At 41.0% G+C, this 24950-nt stretch overlaps 1 protein-coding gene across 1 annotated transcript in view; it reads right to left on the reverse strand.

Moving 5' to 3' along the window:
• Positions 1-24950, reverse strand: part of PREP (prolyl endopeptidase) — a 164892-nt gene that overhangs the window by 126932 nt on the left and 13010 nt on the right. Inside the window, exons 3-6 of the mRNA XM_006118459.5 lie at positions 24099-24232; positions 21465-21595; positions 15004-15213; positions 13594-13715 (exon numbers count right to left, since the gene is read on the reverse strand). Coding sequence (XP_006118521.1) covers positions 13594-13715; positions 15004-15213; positions 21465-21595; positions 24099-24232 — 597 coding nt within the window. The remainder of the gene's footprint in view (positions 1-13593; positions 13716-15003; positions 15214-21464; positions 21596-24098; positions 24233-24950) is intronic.

The following is a 24950-nucleotide window of genomic DNA, read 5'->3' on the forward strand; positions in this document are numbered from 1 at the left end:
AGGGAGATGGGGAGCAAAGCGGAGCAAAGCCTCTGAGGACGCCGGCAGCGGGACAGCCGCGGTGCGTCTGGGCTGTCCGCTGCCCGCGTGCTCCGCGGCTTTGCTCTGCTTTGCTCCCCGTCTCCCTGCTCTGTTGGTCTCCAGAAGACCAGGGAGACGTGGAGCAAAGCCGCGGAGCACGCGGACAGCGAACAGCCCAGACGCGCCACGGCTGTCCCGCTGCCGGCGTCCTCAGAGGCTTTGCTTCCCGTCTCCCTGGTCTGCTTGTCTTCAGCAGACCAGGGAGACGGGCAGCAACCCCGTTCGTAACTGCGGATCCGACATAAGTCGAATCCGCGTAACTCGGGGACTGCCTGTATTGACTGCCGCAGTGTCCACCTTCTGTAAGTATAGATGTGCCCTAAATGGAGGGTTTCTGTGTAAAGAAATTGTCCAATGCCTGAAAGTCAGCTAGAAGTAATCCTCAAGAATGGTCTAAGAATGAGAAACAGTGGCTTCCAAATCACCCCCCCCCTCCGCATTTCTACTTATGGCAGCTATAAACACTGGAAAGTCAAAGGGCATGTGTACATTTGCCATTTAAAGTGAAAAAAGTTCGGTTTTTGCACAAAAATCATCTCTGCTTGCCAATGACTTTTTGCAGTGAAACTCAAAAGTTCAACACAATGGAAGGGTAGGTTCAAATGGAATCTATCTCCAGGAGAGGCATACAGCTCTTATGCGGGATGCATTTGTAGTGATGTGGAAGTGAAGAGACACTCTTCCAGTATACAAAGCTTATAGCCTCTGCAGGATTTCCCAACAGTACCTAGGTAACCACTCTAGCCTAGCCAAACCAGCACCTCTGCTGCTCTGTTGCCAGATAAACAGATGTCTGCCACTCCCCCTTTAAAGCTCTGATAAACTCTGAAACTCCCCTTCAAGGGCGAGTAGATTGCATTATTTGTCGAGCCCTGGTTATTTCGGGCATTATTATTTCAAAATAAGCTTATTGCTCTTCACAAGCAGGCGTTATTATTTCGAAACAACAAGCACATTATTTCAAAATAAGAGGCTTGGTAGTGTGGACACTCACCTCGTTATTTCAAAATAACTCCCCAGTGTAGACATGCCCTTAGAGATAGAGGAGAAATACAGCAAAGGGCAACAATGCTTTTATTTTTCATTAACCTCAGTATGCTGAAATGGATGAATGAATCCAATTTGTCTTTAACCACAGCAAGTAAATCCATCTATTTCAAAGGTTACATAGATTGAAATCAAAATCAACTGTTGCAGAGATAAGCATGAGTAGGGCATAATAGACAAGCCTACTGCAGTCAGCTGAAACAAAAATTATACACTTTTGATTATTTCTTGTATTTTGCATATTTAATTTTTTCTTTAATGAATATAAACCAGTTTGTCTACTATTTTGCTTTAATCTTTTCAGGAATTTAGAAAGGTGTTAATATGACTAGTGTATTAGTCATATTTAAGGTGTAATTTTTGATTCAGTGATATGATGCTTTTTGATTCTTCACTCATGGACATAATCACTGACATCAGACTACTTTCTAAAGTTATATTGTGAATTCATTCTTAAGACAAAGTTGCTTGCACCATTTTTTTTCCTGAAAGAGAAATTTAGGACCTCTGATGACAGCACATTTGAGCATACCTAATGAGTTTTCCTTCAGCATTTCCCAGATGGATTGGTGAAGAGTTGATAGCAGTTTATGTTTAATTTGAGTCAGGAATTCCCAAAGCATATTGCTGGTGGGATGCCAATTAGGTCTGTCTTCATCACTCTAATTGTTGTTACATCAGTGAGCTCTGTAACCCAAAGGAATTTAACAGCAGGAGGACAAGACACCAGTGGCTGCAGCATACTAAAATGTTATACTGAGAGGTAGACATTAATTCCTCAAAATTCCACTGGCTAATATGTGCTGTAAACAGATTGAGTGTGGTTTCAAAAAGGAAAAAAAAGTAGTATTCTCCTCACCTTCACTTTGATTTTCTTCAGGTTGTCATTTCTTGTCAAAGAGACCATTTAGTAACTCTCACTTAGCCTACAAAATTTAAGTTTCACACTAGCATCTGGGTTAAACCTTAGGCTGAAACACAAATTCAATCTAGGGGAGTCAGCTGCATTGCAACAATGTATGATTTTAACAATAAGTTTTTAAATTGGATGTACATTTTTCCAATGTCCTCTATCAGTTAAGTGAAAATTAAATGATCTCTTGTCAATTTCTGGAAAGATCTAGAATGCTGGTCAACTCAAACCTCTCTCAGTAAAAAAATTCCTGATGTTCAAACCAATAAGGCCCATTGATAAGAAATAAGGAAGAGATTTTCCAAAAGCATCTCTCAAGATTTGAGAAGCAGGAATCTTACTGAAATGCAATAGGGCCTAAGAAATTTAGGGGCATAAATCCCATTATCTTTCCATGAGATTTGCACTCCTAAAACCCATAGTGAGAGCCTTATTTACCAACACACCAACACTAGCACTATTAATATCAGAGGGTATGTCTACACTAGTCCCCTAGATCGATCTAGGGAAGCTAATGAGGGCGACCAAAATTGCAAATAAAGCGCGGGATTTAAATATCCCGTACTTGATTTGCATGTTCCCGGCCGGTCGCCATTTTAGAAATTGACTAGCCCAAAGTAACTGCCTGCGTCTACACACGGCAGTGAAACGGGATTCCGAAATAAAGCCCTAACTCGAATTAGCTGGTGTTCCTCCTGCAATGAGGTGTGAGTTCTAAATTGCCTAACCTGCCATGGCTGGAATAATTATCCTGATGGTAATTGCTGCTCCTGGACATGGCCGCCTTGTCCCTGTAGCCCCTGAGAGGCGCAGAGCAGGGGCCCTCCACATGCTGTCTTTGTCTTCAGACACCACTCCTGCAGCTCCCAATGATCAGTGATGGGGAACCGTGACCAGTAGAAGCTGTGGGCTCAGTGCCTGTAGATGATGGGCAGCACATGGAGCCATGCAGCCAGGCTGGCTGCTTTCAGAAGTGGTACAGGGCCAGGGCAGGAGTAACCCTGCCTTAACTCCACTGCTCCACCACTCAGAAGCCATCTCAGTCAAATGGTGCCCAGCCAGAACCTGCTTCCTGAACTCCTGTCCCACCCCTTAACCTCCTTCTACACCCAACCTCCTGCCCCAGATGTGAGTTCCCCTGCACCCAAACTCTTTCCCGAGAGTTTGACCCTGAAACCCTCCTGAACCCTAATCCCCTACCTTGGGCTAAGCCCAGAGCCCCTCCCACACTCCAAACTCCATGGCCCAAGACTAGAGCCTGTACCCTAGCCCCCAACCCCAGCCTGGTGAAAGTGAGCGAGGATGGAGAGAAAAGGGGCATGGAGTGAGCAGGGTGAGGCTTCAAAGGAGGAGTGAAGGAGGGGAAGAGCCTCAGAAAAGGGGCAGGGAGTAAGGGGGACAAGGGTACTTGGGTTTGAGGTAGATCTTACATTGCACTTCGATTGAAAATGTGATATGTGGTTAAAAAGGTTGGAGACCACTGCTCTAGAATGTATTTGTATTTGCATTTTGCTGAAGCCAAAGCCCAAGACTGATGGCATAAAAGGATGTACAAATTTGTTATTGTTTTGCTGGCACATGAATAATGGTTTCAAAACTAAGAAAATCTCTATGGATGAAATAGGTAGAACATGGGCAGCAGTGCAAATCAACCTTGTTTGCGCCTACCATCAAATCTTTGGCCTTGTCAAATATGCCAGATTGGCACTTTTCTTTTAATGCACCTCTGAACTAGGAACTGAACAAAGCAATTAGTTAAGTGACAGAATATAAGAACTAGGAGCCACCAAATGAAACTAATGGGCATCTGGTTTAAAACAAATAAAAGGAAGTTTTTCTTCACACAGCGCATAGTCAATCTCTGGAACTCCTTGCCTGAAAAGGTTGTGAAGGCTAGGACTATAACAGGGTTTAAAAGAGAACTAGATCAATTCATGAGGTGTTAAGTCCATAAATGGCTATTAGCCAGGATTGGTAAGGAATGGTGTCCCTAGCCTCTGTTTGTCAGAGGGTGGAGATGGATGGCAGAAAAGAGATCGCTTGATCATTACCTGTTCGATTCACTCCCTCTGGGGCACCTGGCATTGGCCACTGTCGGCAGACAGGGTACTGGGATGGATGGACCCTTGGTCTGACCTAGTATGGCCATTCTTATGTTCTTATGATATTACAGACAACGCATTTGTCAAAGTTATACAGCACAATACCTCACAAAGGTGAATTTATGAGACCAAGTAAGTGGGCAAAGTTGGTCCAACAAGTTTTGTTTCATTTGGTCCTTAAAGTACTGGGCCCTTTCTGGAACCATGACATTTTTGAGGTCTGAACTTTTCATTTTCTAATTTAGGGTTCAGAGGATTTTTTTGTTTGTTTCTGTTCACATTAACTTTTTTTCTTGAAAAAAAAATTACCCATTTAAAAAGATGGTGATAGGATGGAAATACCCATGAAACAAAGAGATTAATATTGAAGGAGAAAAAACGGAACTGAAAACATTCAGAAATAGTCAAATATACTCTCCAATACGCTTTAATAGAGAAAAAGATTAGTTGCTGTGTTACATTAGTAACTCAAAGGAACTGATGGACTATTACGAATGCAACAGATACAGCAATTATCATCTATCATATCTAGTGTCAAAAGCTAATCTAAATTAAAAAAACTCTATGTAAGCACCACAGAGTTCAATCCAGGTGTATAACAGAGAATACCAACATTTTCCTATAATTTAACATGTGTATATTTTTTTTAAATAAAATATATTGAAAATGAAGGATTTTCACATATTCTAAAACTAGCAGGGGTTATCATGATCCTCAGTGACTCTGACTTTCTGAATAACAGGCTATAGAACTTTTCCAAAATAACTACTGTTTGAACTGGAGTATCTCTTTTTCAGAGAAATATCCAATCTTATTTTTCAAATTACCAGTGATTGAGTATTTCATACTTCTTGGCTTTACACATTTCTCCATAACTATGACATCTGTAAAAGGGATTTTAATCTGAAAAAAAATATTAAGTGTATTAATGGTGCCCAAGATTTCGTCAACATTACAACCAATCCTTTAAAATCAATTGCTAGTCACTGCTGTAACACTCAAGATGGATGCATTCTTATTTTCTCCTTAGCTCACAAATGACAGTCCTTCGAGTCTGCAATAGCGTATCAAGTAACCATGTATTTTACTCCTATACAAACCAGCAAGCCTATTTACCTTCCTTCATCTTATCCAATCGTACTAGTGCAAGGGAAAAAAATCAGTTCTAAAAGTATTTTGCCCAGCAAGCTATGAAAAAAATAAATATTTCAAGGAAGAATACTTCAGGGATTAGGGAACACATTGGTGTTTGAGGAAAGATAAATTCACTCTTCCTATAACTCCAAACATTTTTAATGCTTTTATAATTCCCACACTGAAGTCATTAAAAAACCTTGATCATTATTTTTACAAACTGCTGCTCTTCCTCAAACACTAGAGCTCTTTGCATATCAGAGAGGATAGTAGTCATTATCACAATGCATTCCTAATGAAACAAAACTCAGCAAAGCACTCAAGTGGAATCAAGTGGCTGAGTTAGGAAATGGACCCAATGCTCCCATAAAACAGATCAGGGAAGGTTAAACCTTCTGGAGAAGAAGCAACTGGTGGAAATCGAGATCCAGAGCTGCCTTATGCCTTGGACCAATATCCAAACGCAAAGAAACCTAGAATACCTACAGAATAACCCGGGGCACAATGAGATCAACAGCAACAGTGAGCTATTTTCAGCATTGCCACCAAAAGAAAGACTGCAGGCACGAAGAGGACTGTTGCTGGACTGACAAGCAAAGAGGACAAAGCAAAACTATTTCACCTTTTAAATGACATCAGTGTTGGATTGCACTGTATGCTACATTCTGTACAACCCATCAGGCAATGATCTGGTTATTCCTGAAATGAACACTTGGCTAAAACAGTGTTATTCCTTGTCATTAGAATTCCCAGGCATCTGGTTTTGACCAGAATATCCAGCTGAAAAGGCACCTACGTGGCTCCGGTCAGCACCACAGATACAGCTGGCAGCAGACCGAGGCTAAGTCAAGCCCTCTGCCGTGGCTCCCTAAAGTGGCCAGCATGTCCAGCTTCTAGATGCAGGTACAGCTACAGGGGCTTTTTGTGCTGGCTCCATCCCCAGAGCTCCTATTGGCTAGGAAACGCAGCCAACAGAAGCTGTGGGGACAGCACATGTGGGCTGTGCACAGAACCCCCTTGCTCCTCCATCTAGGAGCTGGACATATAGGCCACTTCCAAGAATTGCCTGATGTAAACGTTGCCTGACTAGATCCCATACCCCAACCACATGCCCCAATCCTTTGCCCTCTCCTTCATCCCACATGCCTTCCTGGAGGCCACATTCTCTCCCACTGCCCTGAGCTCCCTGCTACATCCCAAACTCCTAGTCCCTAGTCCCACACCCTCCTCCCACACACTAACTCCCTGCCTCAGCCTGTTGAAAGTGTACCAGGGTGGGGAAGAGCAAGCACTCGAGGGAGGAGCTGGAATGTAATAGGATATGCACTAAGCACCATACAGCCACAGAGGTAGATACAGTCAATGTCCTAAGAATTTACAATGTAAGGCCCTGACCTTGCAAACACTTGTACATGCAGCATTGGCTTCCTGTTTGCCTGTGAGTACCCTGCAACTTGTTAAAACCCTGAAGAATTTAAGAACTGGCCTTGAGAGCCATCTCTTACTCGATAGCCAGCTAAGTGGACCTCACTGTTAAAACACCACAGACATTGGCAGGGCCCTCCCAGGCTGTGTCTAACTCTACCCTGATAGCAGTAATGGGAAGTCTTAGGAAAAAATAGTTAAGCATAGACAAAGCCGCACCTGACAGCTCTAGCTCCAGCACATATTTCCCTGTTCAGAATGCATTCACCCAGTAGACCTGAGACCAAGTGTAATGCACCAGAGATGACAACATATGAAATTATTTGTGTGGTATTGGAAATTTGGGAAAGAATAGTTTCAAATTTTTGTTCAGCTTATTTTCTTAATACACAGTGATTCTTCAACTCTGCCAGCTGTGAAGAGCTTTACATAATTTATTGTTTAATTTTGAAAATATGAATCTGGATGCTACAGGGATATGCTGTATTTTTATAAACTCATACATCATGCCACACAAACATCAGTATTAATGAAACCAACCCATTTGTTGTTTTAAAGATATCTTATCATACTCCATTCATTTCAGAAATCTTCATTCCACACTGCCCTCTACTGGCAAGTTAATCAAATTGATTCCCCACCCTTTTAAATTCAAACCAAAAATATTCTGTAGTAGAGTAGGGATGTCTGTGTGTAGACAAATACATGGGCTACAGAGGCAGCGGGGGGGGGGGGGGGGGGGATAGGAAGGAGCTGGAGCTGGAGCTGGAGCTGGAGCTGGAGCTGGAGCTGGAGCTGGAGCTGGAGCTGGAGCTGGAGGGAGCAGACTTAAAAGCTGGTTCTCCTGAGCACCAGCTCCCTGGTGCCACCTCCTTTCCCCCTGCTCTGTAGCCTCCAGCAGACACACAAACTGGAAACAAACAAAACTGTTTCTATCGAGCAATCTTTCAAAGTAATCCATGCTCTCAATACAATTTGCAGCATCAGCAATTATGTTTAAATCAAATAGTTATTGCATCAGAAGACATGCAAAACTCAGAGCTGAACAAGTAATGACTGGGGCTTTTTAAAAGCATGTTGGCTCTCAAAAGTATTAAACTGACTCAATTTCTTCTACAGGTACTTGGCTTTCCCCCAAGTCAGTGACCTGTTTTCATTTTTTTCCTTTGAAAATGTGTGTTCCACAAAGAAATTTTAAAATATAGTGGCTTTATTCTGACTCTGTCATCCCAGGGATTCCCTGAAAAAAGTGTGTCAAATTTGTAAATAAAAGGGTACTCCTCCACCTATGAACCAGCTTTGAAAACTCAGCCTTGGATACAAGAACCAAAAGTAATTCTTTCTATCTCAGGTTTCACCAGCAGCAAGTAAGATTCTGTAAAACAGATTAAGCTTTTCAGTTACAGTTAGGCACCTGTGGCCTTATTTGGGTTAGCTGTGCTATAACTGTATAAAATGGAAGACAATCCAGCTCTTACAACCCTGCAAGGCCAATATGGCCAGTCGCTATGTAAACTTTTTTGTCACTTTAAGGAAGCAGATAAAACTCTGGATATATATAAATAAATCTATTTAATAAAAAAAAAAATGTTCATAGGCAGACGATTACATTTAATAGGATATTAGCACCTTAAGAGAAAATAAGCCAAGATATTTAAGGAGAGCAGCAAAGCCAGTACAAATTTGAATTAATAACAGATGTGATGGATATACCCAAGTCTCTTGATTTTTTTAAAATTAACTTTGTCGTCCATTTTCCTCACACACACCTTCAAAAGCTGGCCACACAAGATTCAGTAAATTCTCCTTGCAAACCAGTTCATATAAAAAAAGAGAAAATCTGATCTACTTTTCCACGTTTTACACAAAGCAATTTTCTTTTTACCATGAAGGGATTTGGGGAAAAGCACTACAACTAAAGTAACAATAAAACAATTTTATTTAAGATACTAAACCTGGAGGGCAAGCTCCACACACCCCCCAAGCACAACAATTTTTCATTTATTTGTTTTATTCATCTAATACCGTGGTCACCAACCAGTAGATCGCGATCTACCGGTAGATCTCAGGGGCTCTAAGAGTAGCTCTTGAGCCCTCTCTGAACTGCGCATGTGCACAGTACATTTACATTAGATTTCCTCATGTAATGTAGGCGGAGCTTCAAGGAAGGGGCGGGGCAGTAGATCTTCACCTGTTCTGAGACTTAAAAAGTGATCTTGGGTGTAAAAAGGTTGGAGACCACTGATCTAATACATGCAGGTGCAAAGTCTTTCACAACAGGACCTCAGGGCACTCCTAGAATTTACACCAACTTAAGCATCTTTATTAGATTAGTATATAACTATTGGTCTCTTTAGTAAAATCAGGCAGACTACTCAAAAAATCTTTAAAACAAACTATTAACTCCCATCCTTCATTCCCCTCCTCACGCCACCAGGAATCAGAGTTTCAAGTGGATTATTCCTCCTAGATCCCAGAACTAATAATTCATTATCCAGAAGCTTTCCTATTCATTACTTTCCCTAGGGTTCACAACAGCATTTCTTTTCAGTATCTGCAGGCCCTGAGAGCTCTGGCAGCTTCCCCACACTCTTAAGACTAGTTTTCACACTGTGCAAAATAAATTCTTGCTAGAAAACACTATAGAAATTGTTTGCTCATTCAGTGTAAGGGCCATATCATGTCATTCTCACACATAAAATGTCATAGAAGACAAGTTTTACTAGAAAAAGCCACGTCTTTCATTAATGTAAAATTTAATCTTCCTCAAGTTCCCTATCTCAGTCGAACCACTGGGCACAGAACTAACAGAGACATGGCCTTCGGAGGCCAAAGATGTGGCAGCGACTCTGCAGCCTGACATGACAGACTCTTTGGCTTTCACCATGAACATTCTACGAAGAGTTCTCTTCACACTCAGCTCCACGTTTCTAACATCAAGAGATGTCTGCCCTGCTTCTTCCACATGAACGGAGAAAGGCTCTGTTGCAGGTTTTCCCTCCATCAACCCAAAAGAGATTATTCAACAAGTTCCTACTATGAGTTTAGAAGCAAGATTTCCCTCAAGACAGCTCATACCACCCCTTCTATTATTGTCTTCGCTAGCATAAAAATATTCCCTAGGTTTTGTACATATTGGTAGAGCAGACCAATGTCCAAAAGAAAAATTGAATTAGCGTTCACAACAACATGTGCACTGTAACAATAATGTGCGTCACCAGTGTGAATCAGTGGGTTGATCACTATGAGACATCTGTCACCAACTGTTTATTTACAAGAGTGAAAAAATAAGGACAACCATTTTCATCCTTTTCTTGTCATTTTAACTTCTATCTTTCTAGTTTTTACTATTTGTCTAATTTTCAGAGACATATTTAAGTTTATAGTATGTGGTGGTGAATGACTACTTCATGGATGGACATCACATTCATATGTGCTCCAATTAAAAAAACAAAAAACAACAAAAACCACACAGCCCTATTTCATGGAGGTTTTCTCTCCCCAAGGAATTTCACAAATGAGAGATCTAAAATCTGGATCACTGCCCATTTCTTAAATGGATTTTTAAACTTCTTTGATAGAAACTATTTGTCTTCCAGCAGCCCCAGCTTTTCTGTTGACAGTGATTTGCAATTTTTAAAAAATATTTAACAATTGCAGTTCTATGTATGGGGTACATCAAAAAGGACAAAACTCAAAAGCAATATTATTAATCACAAAGGAGATAAAAATAAAAAAATAATAAGAGGATCATAAATAGAAGAAGAGCATAGTGGTCAAGCACAGTAGCTGGAGTACATTTGTAAAGTCCAAGAGAATACATCTATTAAGATGACAGAGTCTATTATTAGCTAAATGGTTATCACCGATTCTGACTGACTATTTTTTAAGTGTGGTAGAGATACTCATTAAATCAAACACTATACATATTATTTATATTCAGGGTAGGAGTTCTGCTGCGAGCAATGCATTGCTATTTTCAACCTACTCAAGCTTGTGGCTCTTTAATAAATTATTATAGGTGAGACACACAGTGCAGCCTCATATTAAGGTTGCTCAACACATCCCACTAAAAGGCTGCTTTTAAAACTTTGCCAGAGTTTAACCATTTGGGCTGATTTTCCATGCCTGTAGTCTGTCTCATGCGGAACTGATCTGGAAAATTTGAGCCAAAACAGTTCAGCCATTTCAAAAGAGACTGGAAGTGTGGGGGAGACACAGTATTTTCCTATGCTTTGGAGTAGGAGTTTGAAATTTGGCAGGGACAGCCTTGTGCCAGGGATATGCTGTGTTTTTGTTTTTGTTTTAAAGAGTCCATTAAAGACTATCCCCATGTGATTTTTTTTAAAAGTTAGAATTTACACATGCTCATCAGAGACTCACTAGACCTACACAGACTCTCCACACGTTCCACCCTGGATGAACAGGATTTCTCCCCCATACTTTCAGCTCTGAGCTCCTGTAGGCCCTGCTGGTGCCAAGTCTGGTCACCTAAACTGAGAGCATGGGAACCTGTCTCCCCAGTGCTCACAATGATCTTCCCTGCTCCTGAATGGAATGCAGAAGGAATAAGAGCTAGACTAATGTGTGAAGAATGGAACAATGAAACTGAGTAGAGAAGGGTGGAACTTGTTAGGCAAGGAGACTGAGCCAGAGAGGAAAACAGGTAGAGGAGGGGGAAGAGAGACTGAGATCACATTCATCCACCCAGGGTCAGGAATTACTGGCTGGGCAGTATGATAGATAAGAAACGGGAGGAATGGAACCGAGGACTGACTAGGACAGGAGAATGGGATCTGAAGTGGGAAAGAGACAGGACTCCACAGTTTGGAGTGGATGGGGAAGAGGGCGTCAAAGTTGGGGAGCTAGAAAAATCTGTGGCTATTAGAGCCTACTCCTCATGGAATGAAACCCAAAAATCGCAAGTCTCCACTACTCTACCGTTGGCAAATATCCATCTCCCTCTGGTGCTGGTCCACATAGAGCAGCGATGAGCAAGCTACTGAGTGGGACCCCGCGAGTAACCCTCCATCTCAGTGGGCCCCAAGATTGTCATAACCAGGTCGGCCTCTCAGGATAGGGTAGTTTGCTAACTGCACTTGAGTATCTAAAATTTGCAAGGTGTGCCAATTGAACCATAGCAGCACTTTAATAGGATGCAGAGTGCATGCATGGCTCTCAGTCAATGTTGTGTGCAATCAGCTCAGGTATTGTTTTTGCTGTTATATATTTCCTGGATCTGAAATTTCCAGTCCAACTCATTTGATCAAGTGAGTTTTACCCACTAAGCTCCCGATATATTTATTAGTCTTTAAGGTGCCACAGGACTACTCATTTTTGAAGTTAGATTAACACGGCTACTCTCCGAGACTTTTTACAACATCTGACTGTTTCACAAACATTAATCTACCTTCACAGTGCAACTATGAGATGAAGGGTATTATTATCTCCATTTTATAGGTGGGAATTAAAACAGAGTCCAAAATCAAAAGTATTAACTAATTGTTTACCCAAATTGAGACAGCTAGGGCCTGATGTTTCAGCATATTTAGCAGTATTTGTTACATACACTTAGGCTACGTCTAGACTGGCGTGATTTTCCCCAAATGCTTTTAATGGAAAAGTTTTTCCCGTTAAAAGCATTTGCAGAAAAGAGCATCTAGATTGGCACGGATGCTTTTCCGCAAAAGCACTTTTTGCGGAAGAGCGTCCATGCCAATCTAGACGCGGTTTTGTGCAAGAAAGTCCCGATCGCCATTTTCACCATCGGGGCTTTTTTTGCACAAAACAGTTTTTAGCTGTCTACACTGGCCCTCTTGTGCAAAAACATTTCCGGAAAAGGGCTTTTGCCTGAGCGGGAACGTCAAAGCATTTGCGCAAGAAGCACTGATTTCGGATAGTAGAACGTCAGTGCTTTTGCACAAAATCAAGTGGCCAGTGTAGACAGCTGGCAAGTTTTGGCTCAAAAGCGGTTAGGGTACATCTACACTGCAACTAGCATAATTTCAAAATAACTTAGTCCACAACTACACGGCAGTCAGTTATTTCAAAATAATGTCAAAATACTGTCAAACTAGAGGACTTCTTACTCCAACTCCTCAAACCCTCATTGTAAGAGGAGTAAGGGAAATTGGAGGAAGTGTGCTCTATTTCGAAATCGGGAGTGTCTACACAGAACTTCTTTCAAAACAAGCTATGCAATTGACGTAGCTCAATTTGTGTAGCTTATTTCAAGGTAAGCCCTGCTGTATAGACGCACCCTTAACGTTCAAAGCACAGGTTCCATTGACTTCAGTTGCAATTGTGAGTGCTCAGCACCTCTGCAAGTCAGAGCTCCAAGTCCCATGTCAGGCTCCATATGAAATGGCAGTCACAATTAGTGAGCACTTGTGAAAAGTGTGACTTAGTGACATGCCCAGCATCACACAGGAATTCTGTAGGAGAGCATTCTCCTGTCTAGGAGAGCATTCTCCTGCTTTATCCCTGAAACCCTCCCTTCTTATTCTGCAATCCTCTGCCTTATTTGCAATATACCTTCCAATTTAAACAACACATGAGTCAGTGGCCTATAAAGAACATTCTCTTTCACTACACAACCATGATTCATCCCCAGGGCTGTCCAAACATTGTGCTGAATGATGCAGGATCCTGAGGGGAAAAAGTAGCATGTGACCATGCAATTAAAATCTGTACCACAATGCATTTGCAGAGACACACTGAATTAATATTGCACAAGCAGCTTTACTTCCGGCAATTCTTACCTTTTGAGCCCTTGACTTTACAACCTTAATAATGGTCTTTTGGCAGGTTTTTTTTGTTAGTAATAAATATTAGTTTGGTTTCATCAAAAAAGCTGAACATGCATAATGATAAATAAAGTGGGTGATTTACCTCAGCTCCCCCCATCCATTTTGGCTCATCAGGAAATTCAGCACATAAAGTATCCTTTGACTGGTCAGTCCCAAGAATGTGGTAAAACAGCTTCTGGTGCACATTAGTGGAGGTCTCAGTGCCTGATAAGTCAGAAGGGGATTATTTCATTTTCAAAAAGACAACTTTTATTAACATTATAAACTTTTTTAAAGCTTCTCTGCCTCCACACACACACCAGTGGTGAAAGGAATTATTCAGGGATTGCAACTGTAATATGGGTTAAGCAACCAGTTTTATTCTAACTGCATGAATAAGAGGAGGGTGTTTTTGGGGGGGGGGACAAAGGCAAGTAATAAATATTACTAATATTTCAGGACTCGGTTTCATGAGTGATTTACAGATGCAATTTAGTCCTTACCAAATACTTCCAGATTTACACTATAGCAGTAATTTTTTAACTTCTGAACTAGGGATGTTATTGCAATGCCAAAAGGACAAAGCAAGGTACCAAATTTGGAAGTTCCAGAGTAACTTAATGTGTTAAACTAAGAGAAAGGCTTGCTATCAGTATGTTTACTAAACAGTACTTGGGACAAAAGCTTCAAAAAAAATATCACTGTGGAAAGAAAGATGTTTAAAAAAAAGGGACAAGAATGGCGAGAAAGGGGGGAAAAACCCATACTTCTAAAGCAAGGGTTGACAAAGGGACCTTTGCAGGCCATATCTGGCCCACCAAGCAGGTGGATCTAGCCTGTCCCCATCCTGCCACTCCCCTGTCTGCAGGCCAATGAGGGCTTGGGGGGTGGGAGAAGTGCAAGAAGTCTCTCGCTCCCTGCCTCCACCCTGCAAGTGTTGTGCGCTCCTTGCAGGGTGGGGACAGGGAGCAAGAGACTTTGAGTACTCCTCCTGCCCCTGAGCCCAGATTGGCCTGGGTGCGGGGGGAGCTCACAAAGTCTCCTCCTGTCCTGCAAGGGGGCAGGGGTACCTTGAGGGAACCACCAGCTGTTCAGAACAGCTGACAGTTTTCTCTAGGTGGGGAAGAGTGGGACAGGGCAAAGACCTCATGTGTTCCCCCACACCCAAGCCAATCAGGGTCTGTGAGAGGGGGCGCATGGAAGAGTCTACTCTAAAGGGAAAATATGTGTATGGAGGCAGGCCCTGATCAAAAACTTACACAGCTTTACCACTATGATCAGGGAATGCGTGTGTACGCGTTTAAGTCTTTGCAGGACTGGACACTGCTGTGTGTAGTACGTGTAGAAGCAGCAATCACAGAAGGGAATGAGAGTATCAAGAGGTCAATCAAGTTTCTCAACTGCCCAATGAAATTTCCTGGGCCAACTTGCCATGGAAGTGATTCAATGACTCTGGAGCAGAATAGTTTTCTAGACAATGTTCCTTTTCTCCACTGATGCAAGGCATACTTACCATCACTCTTCCCATCTTGTTTTGGATAACTGTTGTAGAAAATGCCCTTTCCATCATGGGTCCATGCCATGCAACTGAATTTAACCCTTTCTAGTGTATCTGGAAGCTCTTCGGGGCCATTTACTTTCATAAACTTGATAGTTACCCAGTCTGAGCCACTGGAACTCAGACCGTAAGCAAAATATTCACCATCTTCACTGAACGCATAGCCTAGGGATAAAGCCAAACAAATATATGGATCACTCTCTCTGTTTGGCTACATAACTTTCTACTACTCGTCACACGTTAACCAAATCTGAATGAAGGAAAGTTTATATAAAACTAGAAGATGATTTACCTAATGTTGCTCGGGACCTTAACTCTAATCATTTTTTTTTTTTTGGAAAATAAAATGAAAACATACATATTTCATTTAAATCATTGCTCTGGGTAGGGCTGGGGATCAGAGGCTAGTATACCAGCTATCCCCAGGAGAAAGGAATATCCCAGCCCTCTGTCACTGCAGCAGCTTGGGGCTAAGTAAAAAGCGCCTCTCCATGCCACTGTGGCTCCAGAGGTCACAGTCGGGAGAACGGTGCACGTCCCTTGGCTGGGCAGGTGCAAGTTTGTCTGCTCCCTGTCCTCCCCACCCACAGTGAGGTATGCAGTGAACTCTGAACTTTCCACCTCACTCCCTGATAAAGAAGAATAGCCCGCAATGTCCCCGTATGAATCGGGGGGAAGGGGAGAGGTGGGACAGGCTTCAGCCCCTCAGCTCTCCCTAAAGGGCCATTGGAGAAGACACTCAGGGTTGAGAGAGTCCTGGGAGGGAGTGGTGCACTCTCAGCCAGCTCCTTTAACCTGCCTAGTGAGTCTGTCTCTTTTCTGAGTATGATTTTCTGAGAAGCAATCCCCTTTTAAGCACATCCCATTTTCCTAGCACAAGAAAACTCTTAGCTTGCTTTGTGTTCTGATAGGAAGCAGCTATATACTGAATTTGGTGGTCCTAGCTCTTACCATTTAGGAGGAGTTCTTGAACAGATAGACAGACAAACTCTTTCAAAGATATAGTAGATTAAAGGACTGTGTTCACTTATGGAGAGGCTTCTCTAGTAGATTTTAGATTGCTAATTCATTTTGATTGGCTTTGAAAAACAAAGTTAAATTATGAAGGAGCATGTTACCAGTTTAAAATCTGAAAAGCACTAATAAAACCTTTCACTTAACCTTTTACATCCCTACTCTAAATGATGAGGGGAAGGGGGTTAACTGTTACCCGGAGCAGCGGACCCAGCCAGAACAGCCTGCCATCCATGGTGTGGCACACCCAGCCCAGATGGAGCAGTCCCCGGCTAGACCCAGTCCCCTGGGGCTTCTCTAGACCTCCTGGGCAGGAGCAGCTCCCCACCCATGGGATCCTAGTTAACTGGTTACATTTAATGTATATCTGGTTAACTTTTTAAACAGGACTTTAAATCTCTAATTTGGAGTACACTTTTTTGTTTTAAACTACTGAAGTAGGTTGTGGCTCTCCCTGACAGCAACTTAAAGTAGTAAATGTACTGGCAGCACCATAGATCTTTGGTTGCTGGCTCTCACTTACTGTACATCTTTAGGTTGGAAGTGCTATCTTCCAAAATGAAGTGGCAACACTAATTATTTACACATATAGGTAGTAACTAGAGGAATTGCTATCTACTGACAGCAAAAGACAGAGAGACAGGGCATTTAATTTCTACTTCCATCAGAACTGCCACTGAAGCAACTATTTAGTATTTCCATCACTTCCAATCTGTTACTTAAAGTAAACCACAATGTCTCAAGAGGCATTGCACTTTACTGATTGGCCCTGCAGTGTTGGAAGTCACTCCCTCCTAAAAACCTGTCTGTAATTATATTGGGAAGGGGCACACAACTTAAATTTTTTTCCAAAAGGGGCTCTAAAAATTCCCACTGACCCTATAATAAATCTATATTTATTAGTGCGTTATGCAGGGCTCTATGTAGTTCAGAAGCTCATCTCTTTCACCAGAAGAGCTTGCTGCAATAAAAGATATTACCTCACCCAGACTATTTAAGTATTAGTTAATGACCAGAAAACGTCAACTCAATTAGCAGGATCACCTCTTACCCTGAGAAGCTCTCATCAGCATTGGTTGGCAATTTATTCTGGGAATATGAAGGGATCTTTAGTACATTCAACTGTTTCCAAACACATAGTATTCATAGCACTGTTCTGGAGTCCCTGGAGATTCCAGCAGTTCACAACTCACTGATTGTGTAAAAAGGATGGTATGCTAAGACAAACTCAAAGACAGACTGGTACGTGATGAATGCTGAGGACACGCTACTAATAAGTATCTGAGCTAGGAACCTTTTCCTCAATTGCCTGTAGATATGGGGGAGACCAGGCAGACAGATTTATAAATAATTAATAGGAAGTTAAAGGGGTAGAGGAGGGCTGACATAGGACAAACCTCATTAAAGAAACTGATTACCATTCCACACAGACTCATTTCAAGTTAAAGAATCTGCAGAGCAATATAAAATACAGAGAAATATACTGGAAAATTCTGTGCCACCAGATGGAGGTCTATTATTATGACCTAATAGAATTGGCTGGAAAAGAGCCAAGATTTATGTAGTTGTATCTGAATCATGTGAGGAAAACAAGATTCTGCAACATCTTTCAGGAGGGCCTTAGATGGATGCTGGCCCCAGGGACTGAGTAACAAATTCAGTATGGGTATAAACAAGCTCAACTCTACTGAAAAGAATGGATTACGCCAGATGTGAATTTGACACGGTGTTTCCATTAGCAATATAATTACAAGTTAAATTAAGCTTTTATTTTCTTTAAAGCTTCCCCCACTCCTGAGTACATGGACATCACCCCTCTACCTATCTTTATAAGTTATGAGGCCTTGTCTACAATCTACTGCAGAGCCCACAGTGCGTGTAAATGTGTAATCACAAAGATTTTCAACAGTTACCCTATTACACTATTTTTAACATCCCTAGTTGGATCACAATCACTGATGAAGAACATATTGTGTTCTTTTTTAAGATGAGTTATACTTTTGGCCCTCAAAACATGTCATGACAATGAGTTCCACAGGTTAGTTGTGCTTTGTGTGAAAGAAGGAATTCTTGTTTGTATTAAACCTGCTGCCTCTAAAAACTAAGAGTTACCCTAAATAAACTAATATTGCATAAAAAGGTAAATAAATAGAAGGAACAGCAAAGTGTTATTCACTTTTCTCTCCCCACTTATGATTTTATAGATCTGTATCATTACCCTGTACTCCCCGTTCCCTTGGTTATCTCTGTTCTAAGTTGAAAAGCCCTATCTTTTTAGTACCTCCTCATGTAGAATCTGTTCCTTATCTATTAGTGTCTCTCTTACCTTTCTCTAAACCTTTTCCAGCTCCACGATAATGTCTTTGAGATGGGGTTACTAGAACTGGACACAGTATTCAAGAGAGAGGTGCACCATGGATTTATATATTGGTATTATGATGTTCTGTTTTAGTTTTTATCCTTTCAGTAATAGTTCTTTGCATACTGTTAGCCTTTTTGACTGCTTCAGTGCATTGAGAAGATGTTTTCAGAGAACTATCCATGGTAACTCCAAAATCACTTTTTTGGACAACAGCTAATTTAGACTCTTTATATATGTATACTTGGGATTATTTTTTCTCCGTGTGCATTATTTTGCACTCGTCAATATGGTGAATTATATCTAACATTGTTGCCCTGTTATCTTTATAGGGATCTCACAAAACTGTGTATGTCTACACTAGGAAACTATTTCAAAATAACTAAAAGCAATTTAATAACTCCCAAAGTAACACAATCGAAATATCATGTCCACATTATGGGGAAGCCTCAAAATTAGTCCGAGGCAGACTCCGTTAATGTGGACATGCTACCTCGAAGCACTGGGGAATAATTACTTTGAATTACTCTGGGGAGCAGTTATTTCGAAATAACTGGATTAAGCAGTGGAGGGTTAAGCAGTGGAGCGTCCACACTAATGCTATTTCGAAATAACTATTTTGAAATAAGCATTAGTCCCCGAGGAAAGCAGAAGTACATATTTCAAAACAACCAGCCCCGACTGGGTAGTGTAGATGCTCTGCTTGTTATTTTGAAATAACTCCCTAGTGTAGACCAGGGCTAACTCTTCGTGGTCTGCTTTGGATTTAATGCCTTGAATAAATTTGTGGTGAAGTTTCAGATGATACTTCACAGTTCATACTCTCTTCAGATAATTAACTGGAAAATACAGGTCCCAATTCAGATTCTCTCCATTGTGAAAATTATTTATTCCTACCCTTTTTTTCCTATCCTGCAACCACAAAGGGATATTCACTCTCATCCTATGGCTACTTAGCATAATACCTATACTGCGATTAAACACCCATAGCTGGCACATGTCAGCTGACTCCGGCTTGTGCTATGGGGCTATTTAAAAATTGAGGTGTAGATATTCAGACTCAGCTGCTGGAACCCTCTGAGGGGGAAGGATTCCAGAGCCCCAGCCCAGGCAACTCTGCACTGCAATTAAACAGCCCCATAGCCCAAGTCCCAGGAGCTTGAGTCAGCTGGCAAAGGCCAGCTGCAGGTGTCTAATCACAGTGCAGACATACCCTCAGCTTCCTTACAGGGACCTTATCAAAGGCTTTCTGAAAATCCAAATACACTGTATCTACTGGATTGATCTTCCCACATACAATTATAGACATGCAGGACTGGAAGGGACCGTGATAGAGCACCTAGTCCAGTCCCCCTGCACTGAGGGAAGATTAAGTATTACCAAAACCTTCTATGACAACCGTTTGTCTAATCTGTTCTTAAGAAACTCCCTATATGTTCTGGTGCTCAACTACCCTTATACTTATGAAGCTTTAACGTACATTTCCCTTGCTCCGACGCATTACTTCTTGTCCTGTCCTCAATAGAGGAAAGTCCAAAGGAGAGCAAGAATAGTGATTAAAGGTCTAGCAAGCATGACCTATAATGAAAAAATTGTGTTTGTGGTTCTGGAGAAGTCTGAGGGGAGACATAAAAGTCTTCAATTATGTAAAACATTACAAACTGGAAAGTGATAAACTGTTTTCCTTGTCCTGTCCTCTGTGGATTAACACCTCCCCCTCCCCCCCACAAACACACACACACAATTTAGCGTCTCTGCAATGCCTTGTCTTCTCTGAGTGCTTCTTTAGCACCTCTGCCATCCAGTGGCTCCACTCCTGTTTAGCAATCTTCCTGTTTCTGATGTACTTTTTTAAAGTTACATGTAGTTTTGGCATCTTTAGCCAGTTGCTTTTCAGATTCTTTCTTGTCCTGTCTTACTATGAGTTTAAAATTTGTCAGTATCTGTGTTCCTTCCTATTTTCCTCATTTAAGTTCCATATTTTAAAGCATGCCCTTTTTTTACCTCTACTGTCTTTTTAAATTTGGGACATATGTTTAGTCTGAAGCTGTGCTACAGTCTTTTTAAGTTGTCTCCATGCTGGTTGAAGGCATTTTACCTTTGAGACTGCTCTTTTTAATTTCCATTTAACTAGCACTCTCATTCTTGGGTGGTGCTCCTTTTTAGAAGTTAAATGTTACTGCAGTGGAATTTAACATCCTTGTAAGAGGGCTCAAAATTTAATTTAATTACATTATGGACACTATTGCCAAATATTTCAGCCTGAAGAGGACAAGGCAGCTTGTACATTTCACATGAATTAGAAGGTTAAAGTAAGCCCTAAACTCCCTCACACTCTAACTCAACTTGCTCATTCATGCGAAAACTACAAACTGCCTGGTCTTCACTAGGATTTTGCCTCAAGTTTGAGTGAATAACAAACCTAACTTGTTGGAAGTCTGCTGGGTTGTGCATGGATATAGCATGAAGCTGACATGACTGTCACAGGTAGAGCTTTGTAAAAGGCAAATCACAATCTTTGTCTGTCCAAGTCAGAATTCAGTTAATCCGGAGTGGCTATGCATGACTCTGAAGAACTTCCTTTGTGTCTTGCTCAATAAGTATGATTTCTGATCTTAAACAAATATATTGAACTGACAGTTGAAAGAAATTAGACTAAAGTGCCAAGCCACCTGAGAATTAGAGGAGTCCATTATACACATGCACAAGGAATATAAACTATCGAGAAAGCTATCCAGCTGTGCTGGGAGTAAGAGGAAAGATTACCCAAGGTTAGAAAGTGACACTAGATATTCTTTCCCCATACACACATGCACATATTCCCAACGATTGTTAGCCCTTAAAAAAACAACCCTCTTCACACTCACCTTGATCATCTTTGCTTTTTTTATTTTTAGTAGACCAAATCTCTATCAGAGACCATAGCTGTGTCCATTAACATTATGCCTTGATATAAACAAAAAAGAAAACTAACTTTTATAGTTTTGTAGCCTCAAAATAATCTCAATCTCTCTTGTCTAAAAAAGAAATCTGCCTCACTGACCTCGTAAAGCTACAGTGCCATCATCAGAAAGCTTATTTGGATCAAGAAATATTTTGGCATCAGCATCCAAGGACTCTTGCACATATAATACTCGTTGATTCTGCAGTCCAGTATTGTAAAAGTGAAAATACCTGAAAAAACACAAACTGAGTGAATAAAAGGAATTCTATTTTTTAATCTCCCTGCCCAGCTAATAAAAAAAACAGTGAGGTATGAGAGATTGGCAAGAATCCATAAAAGATAAACAAGCCATACAGTAGTGACATCTTTACAACACAGTATCCAAATGTTTCTGAAATAAAAGGGCTGTTGAGTTCAATAAAGCCACCTTCTACAAGAAAAAAAACATATATAATAGAGGATGAAGTAACTTCCAGACTACATTACACCAAACAGTTTGACAATCTTGATATCTTAATAGGGAAGCTTCATATGACTGCTTACCTTAAAAAAACCTTTGGACTCAAATATTACACCAAAGTTTTAAAAATATATTTTAGAGAATGAAAACTACGAACTTTTTCCTTCATATGCTTCCTAGAGCAAATTACTTCTTTTCTTTCCTTCCATCTTAAGAACTATGTCTGATGGCTGACAAATAAGTTTGAACTCCCTGTAGTTCCTTGTTAAGGTCTAGTACATCAATAAATGTCCTGAGATAGCTGCATGAACCAAGAGTTACAAAATTATACTGTACTAGTGGTGCTGCCCATCTTAGAAATGGGTATTAGAAGTGTGTGCTTACAAATTAATAAATTCAGCCAAGTAATTAATCTCATCCTCATAAGTTAATGATGATGGAATCTCAGGTAGAAGGATTCAGCAAACACTACAGGTGAACATATATACACTAGGTCAGACTAATGCAAGAATTTTAAACATATTGCCAAGTGGGACAGAAGATTGTCCATGACCATTGCAGGGTATTGAAACCTTGCTTTACTGCAGAGGTGGGCAACCTCAGGTCCAGGGGCTGGATGTAGCCCCTGGCTTGCCTGGATCTGTCCCCTGGCTTGCCTGGATCTGTCCCCCTGAGGCTTAGGGTTATGCCAGCATTCAACAACCCGCATTGGCACTCCAGTCCCCACTGCCTCCTCACCATGGGGCTGGAGCACACAAAAGCTACTAGGGTGGGGCCCCCTAAGCTTAGGTATGGGAGGGGAATGTGGGGAGCATCTCCTTCTCAGTCAGTAGCCACTTCAGGTGAGGATTTGTTTGTTTGTGTCTCTCTTGTGTGCGGCCCCCATCTGATTTTTCTGTGGGTCAGCAGCCCCCAACCCAGAAAAGGTTCCTCATCCCTGCTTTACTGGGTTTACATTTTTCACATATGTTAATGCCCCTTTATTCAAAGCGGTTAATAGCAACATGAAATCTGTCACCACCTTGCTTTGCCATGGACCACTATTTCCCAATTGTCAATCTGATATGCTGAAGCAGATCTTTATGTCCCTTTTTCACTGGCTGCTATAAGAACAGGTTCCTCGCTTTAGTTGACCCTTGGGCATTCCCAAGTCAGCCATACAAATAAAATAGCCAGAGCAATCCAAGTGAGTGTTTACAAGCATACACTGAATGCCAGAAGCCCCACAACTATTAAGGATTTTGATAAGAGGAATCTTATCCCACCATTTGATCCTGCAAACTGACTGAAGGCAGCACATATGGAACAAGTTTCCCAGCAGCACATATGGAACAAGTTTGTGGCAGCAACAAAGAAGCACTGTAAGCAAGAGTGCTCAATAGACAGCTTCATACTTGTTTTGTAGCCCTTTTTGTTCAATAGCTAGTGAGACAATAATCCAAATGTAAAGCTGGACTTGGCCGTGTAATGGGCAATCTCATTATTAATTGTGACATTCTGTGACAACATACTTCCTAGGCTACAGAACTTCCCCAAGGACTTGAAAGGAGCACTACTGATCTTAATTGGTTACTCATGTGCATCCAACAGCTCAGGTTGATACAGTACTTAAGTTTTCTTTAAGCTGATTGTGAAACCAATAAGGACCTACCTAGCCTTCCAAAACTATGTTTATTTCATTGTATGTGACTCGGCAGTTTATTACTAACGTATGACGCCAAGGTCAAGTCAAATCTATAACTTTGTGAAAGGGTTGAGAAGGGGCAAGAAGAGGGGAATCTCTCCACTGATTACTGGTACAAACTTGCGCTTCTGGAAGTCCATGAATTTGAGTCTAACATTAATTCAGAATATAACGATTAAATACTACTGTGTTAATCTAAGAGCATCAGTGAAAATAAAGCCCTGAGATTAGAAGCTACTCTGACTGTTGCACAAGATTATAGGCAACGTTGTTGTAGCCATGTTGGTCCCAGGATATTACAGAGACACGGTAGGTGCGGTAATATCTTTCATTGGGCCAACTTCTGTTGGTGAGGGAAAAGCTTTCCAGCCACACAGGTCCTGAAGAAGACCCTAGTGTGACATTGAAAGCTTGTTGAACCTCTTAGCCACATGGTCACATGGATGCATATGAACATTCTTCCCAATTTACTATATTTGATAATTGATAAAGTGAAAAGAACAGATCAAGTTAATAGTTATTTTCATTTTCCAGAGCTTAGAATTTAGCTTTATAAACTTAAAAAGCACTCAGTAGCATTTTTACATACCTTTTTCCTTTCTTGAAGTGGCAACTGTACTTGGGATAGTCATAGAGCTCGGTCATTCGTTCTTTAAATAACCCTCTAACAGGACATTGCTCAAGAAAGGGCACTGTTAGTTTATTTTGGGCCTCCACAAAAGCCTAAAGATAAAAAACAATACATGTGCTGAGTCAAACATACCTATACATTGTACAAGAAACACTATCTTCTGACACAAGTAGCACAGAAATAATTGTTCTATGTGTTTGATTTGTACAGTTACTCAGAAAGAGTCTGGAAGCCCACCTCCATAATATCATGACAAAGGGATAGAAAATAAAGTATTCAAGATAAAATAGTGGATATCATTCTTGACTCTCAGATGCATATTTGTATAATTAAAATCACAGCCACCAAAAACTAGCCCCTCCATCTCAATAAAAGAAGCATTTTAAAAAAGCTTTTCATATGTGTTCAAGAGACTTGGGGAAAAAAAACAAACTGATTATAACATGTATATAAATATTATTAAATTTACACATGAAGAGGACTTGAATAAAGTTATGCTCTGAGCAAGGTCTTTGCACTTGAGAAACGTATGACCAACTTCCCGATTAGCCAATAAGTTAAAATTTCAGTGTCAAAAAAAGGTAATAATATCAACCCCAGCCTCAAGGCCAAATTCCAACTCCATTACCTTTTGCCTGCCCATGTTCCTTTTGCAATTTCATTTAGAAGTTATATTCTTCTATTTCTTAACCTAAAACTGTTATGTAGGATGTCCAGGAGCTGTTAAATAGGTGCTGTATTCTATCCCAGTTGAGTTCTTGTCAGCAGCAGTCTAAAATACTTTGCAATTGTTCAGAAAGCAAGGTGCTA

Source organism: Pelodiscus sinensis, chromosome 3 (assembly GCF_052426305.1).
Source record: "Pelodiscus sinensis isolate ZL-2025 chromosome 3, ASM5242630v1, whole genome shotgun sequence".
NCBI lineage: Eukaryota > Metazoa > Chordata > Testudines > Trionychidae > Pelodiscus > Pelodiscus sinensis.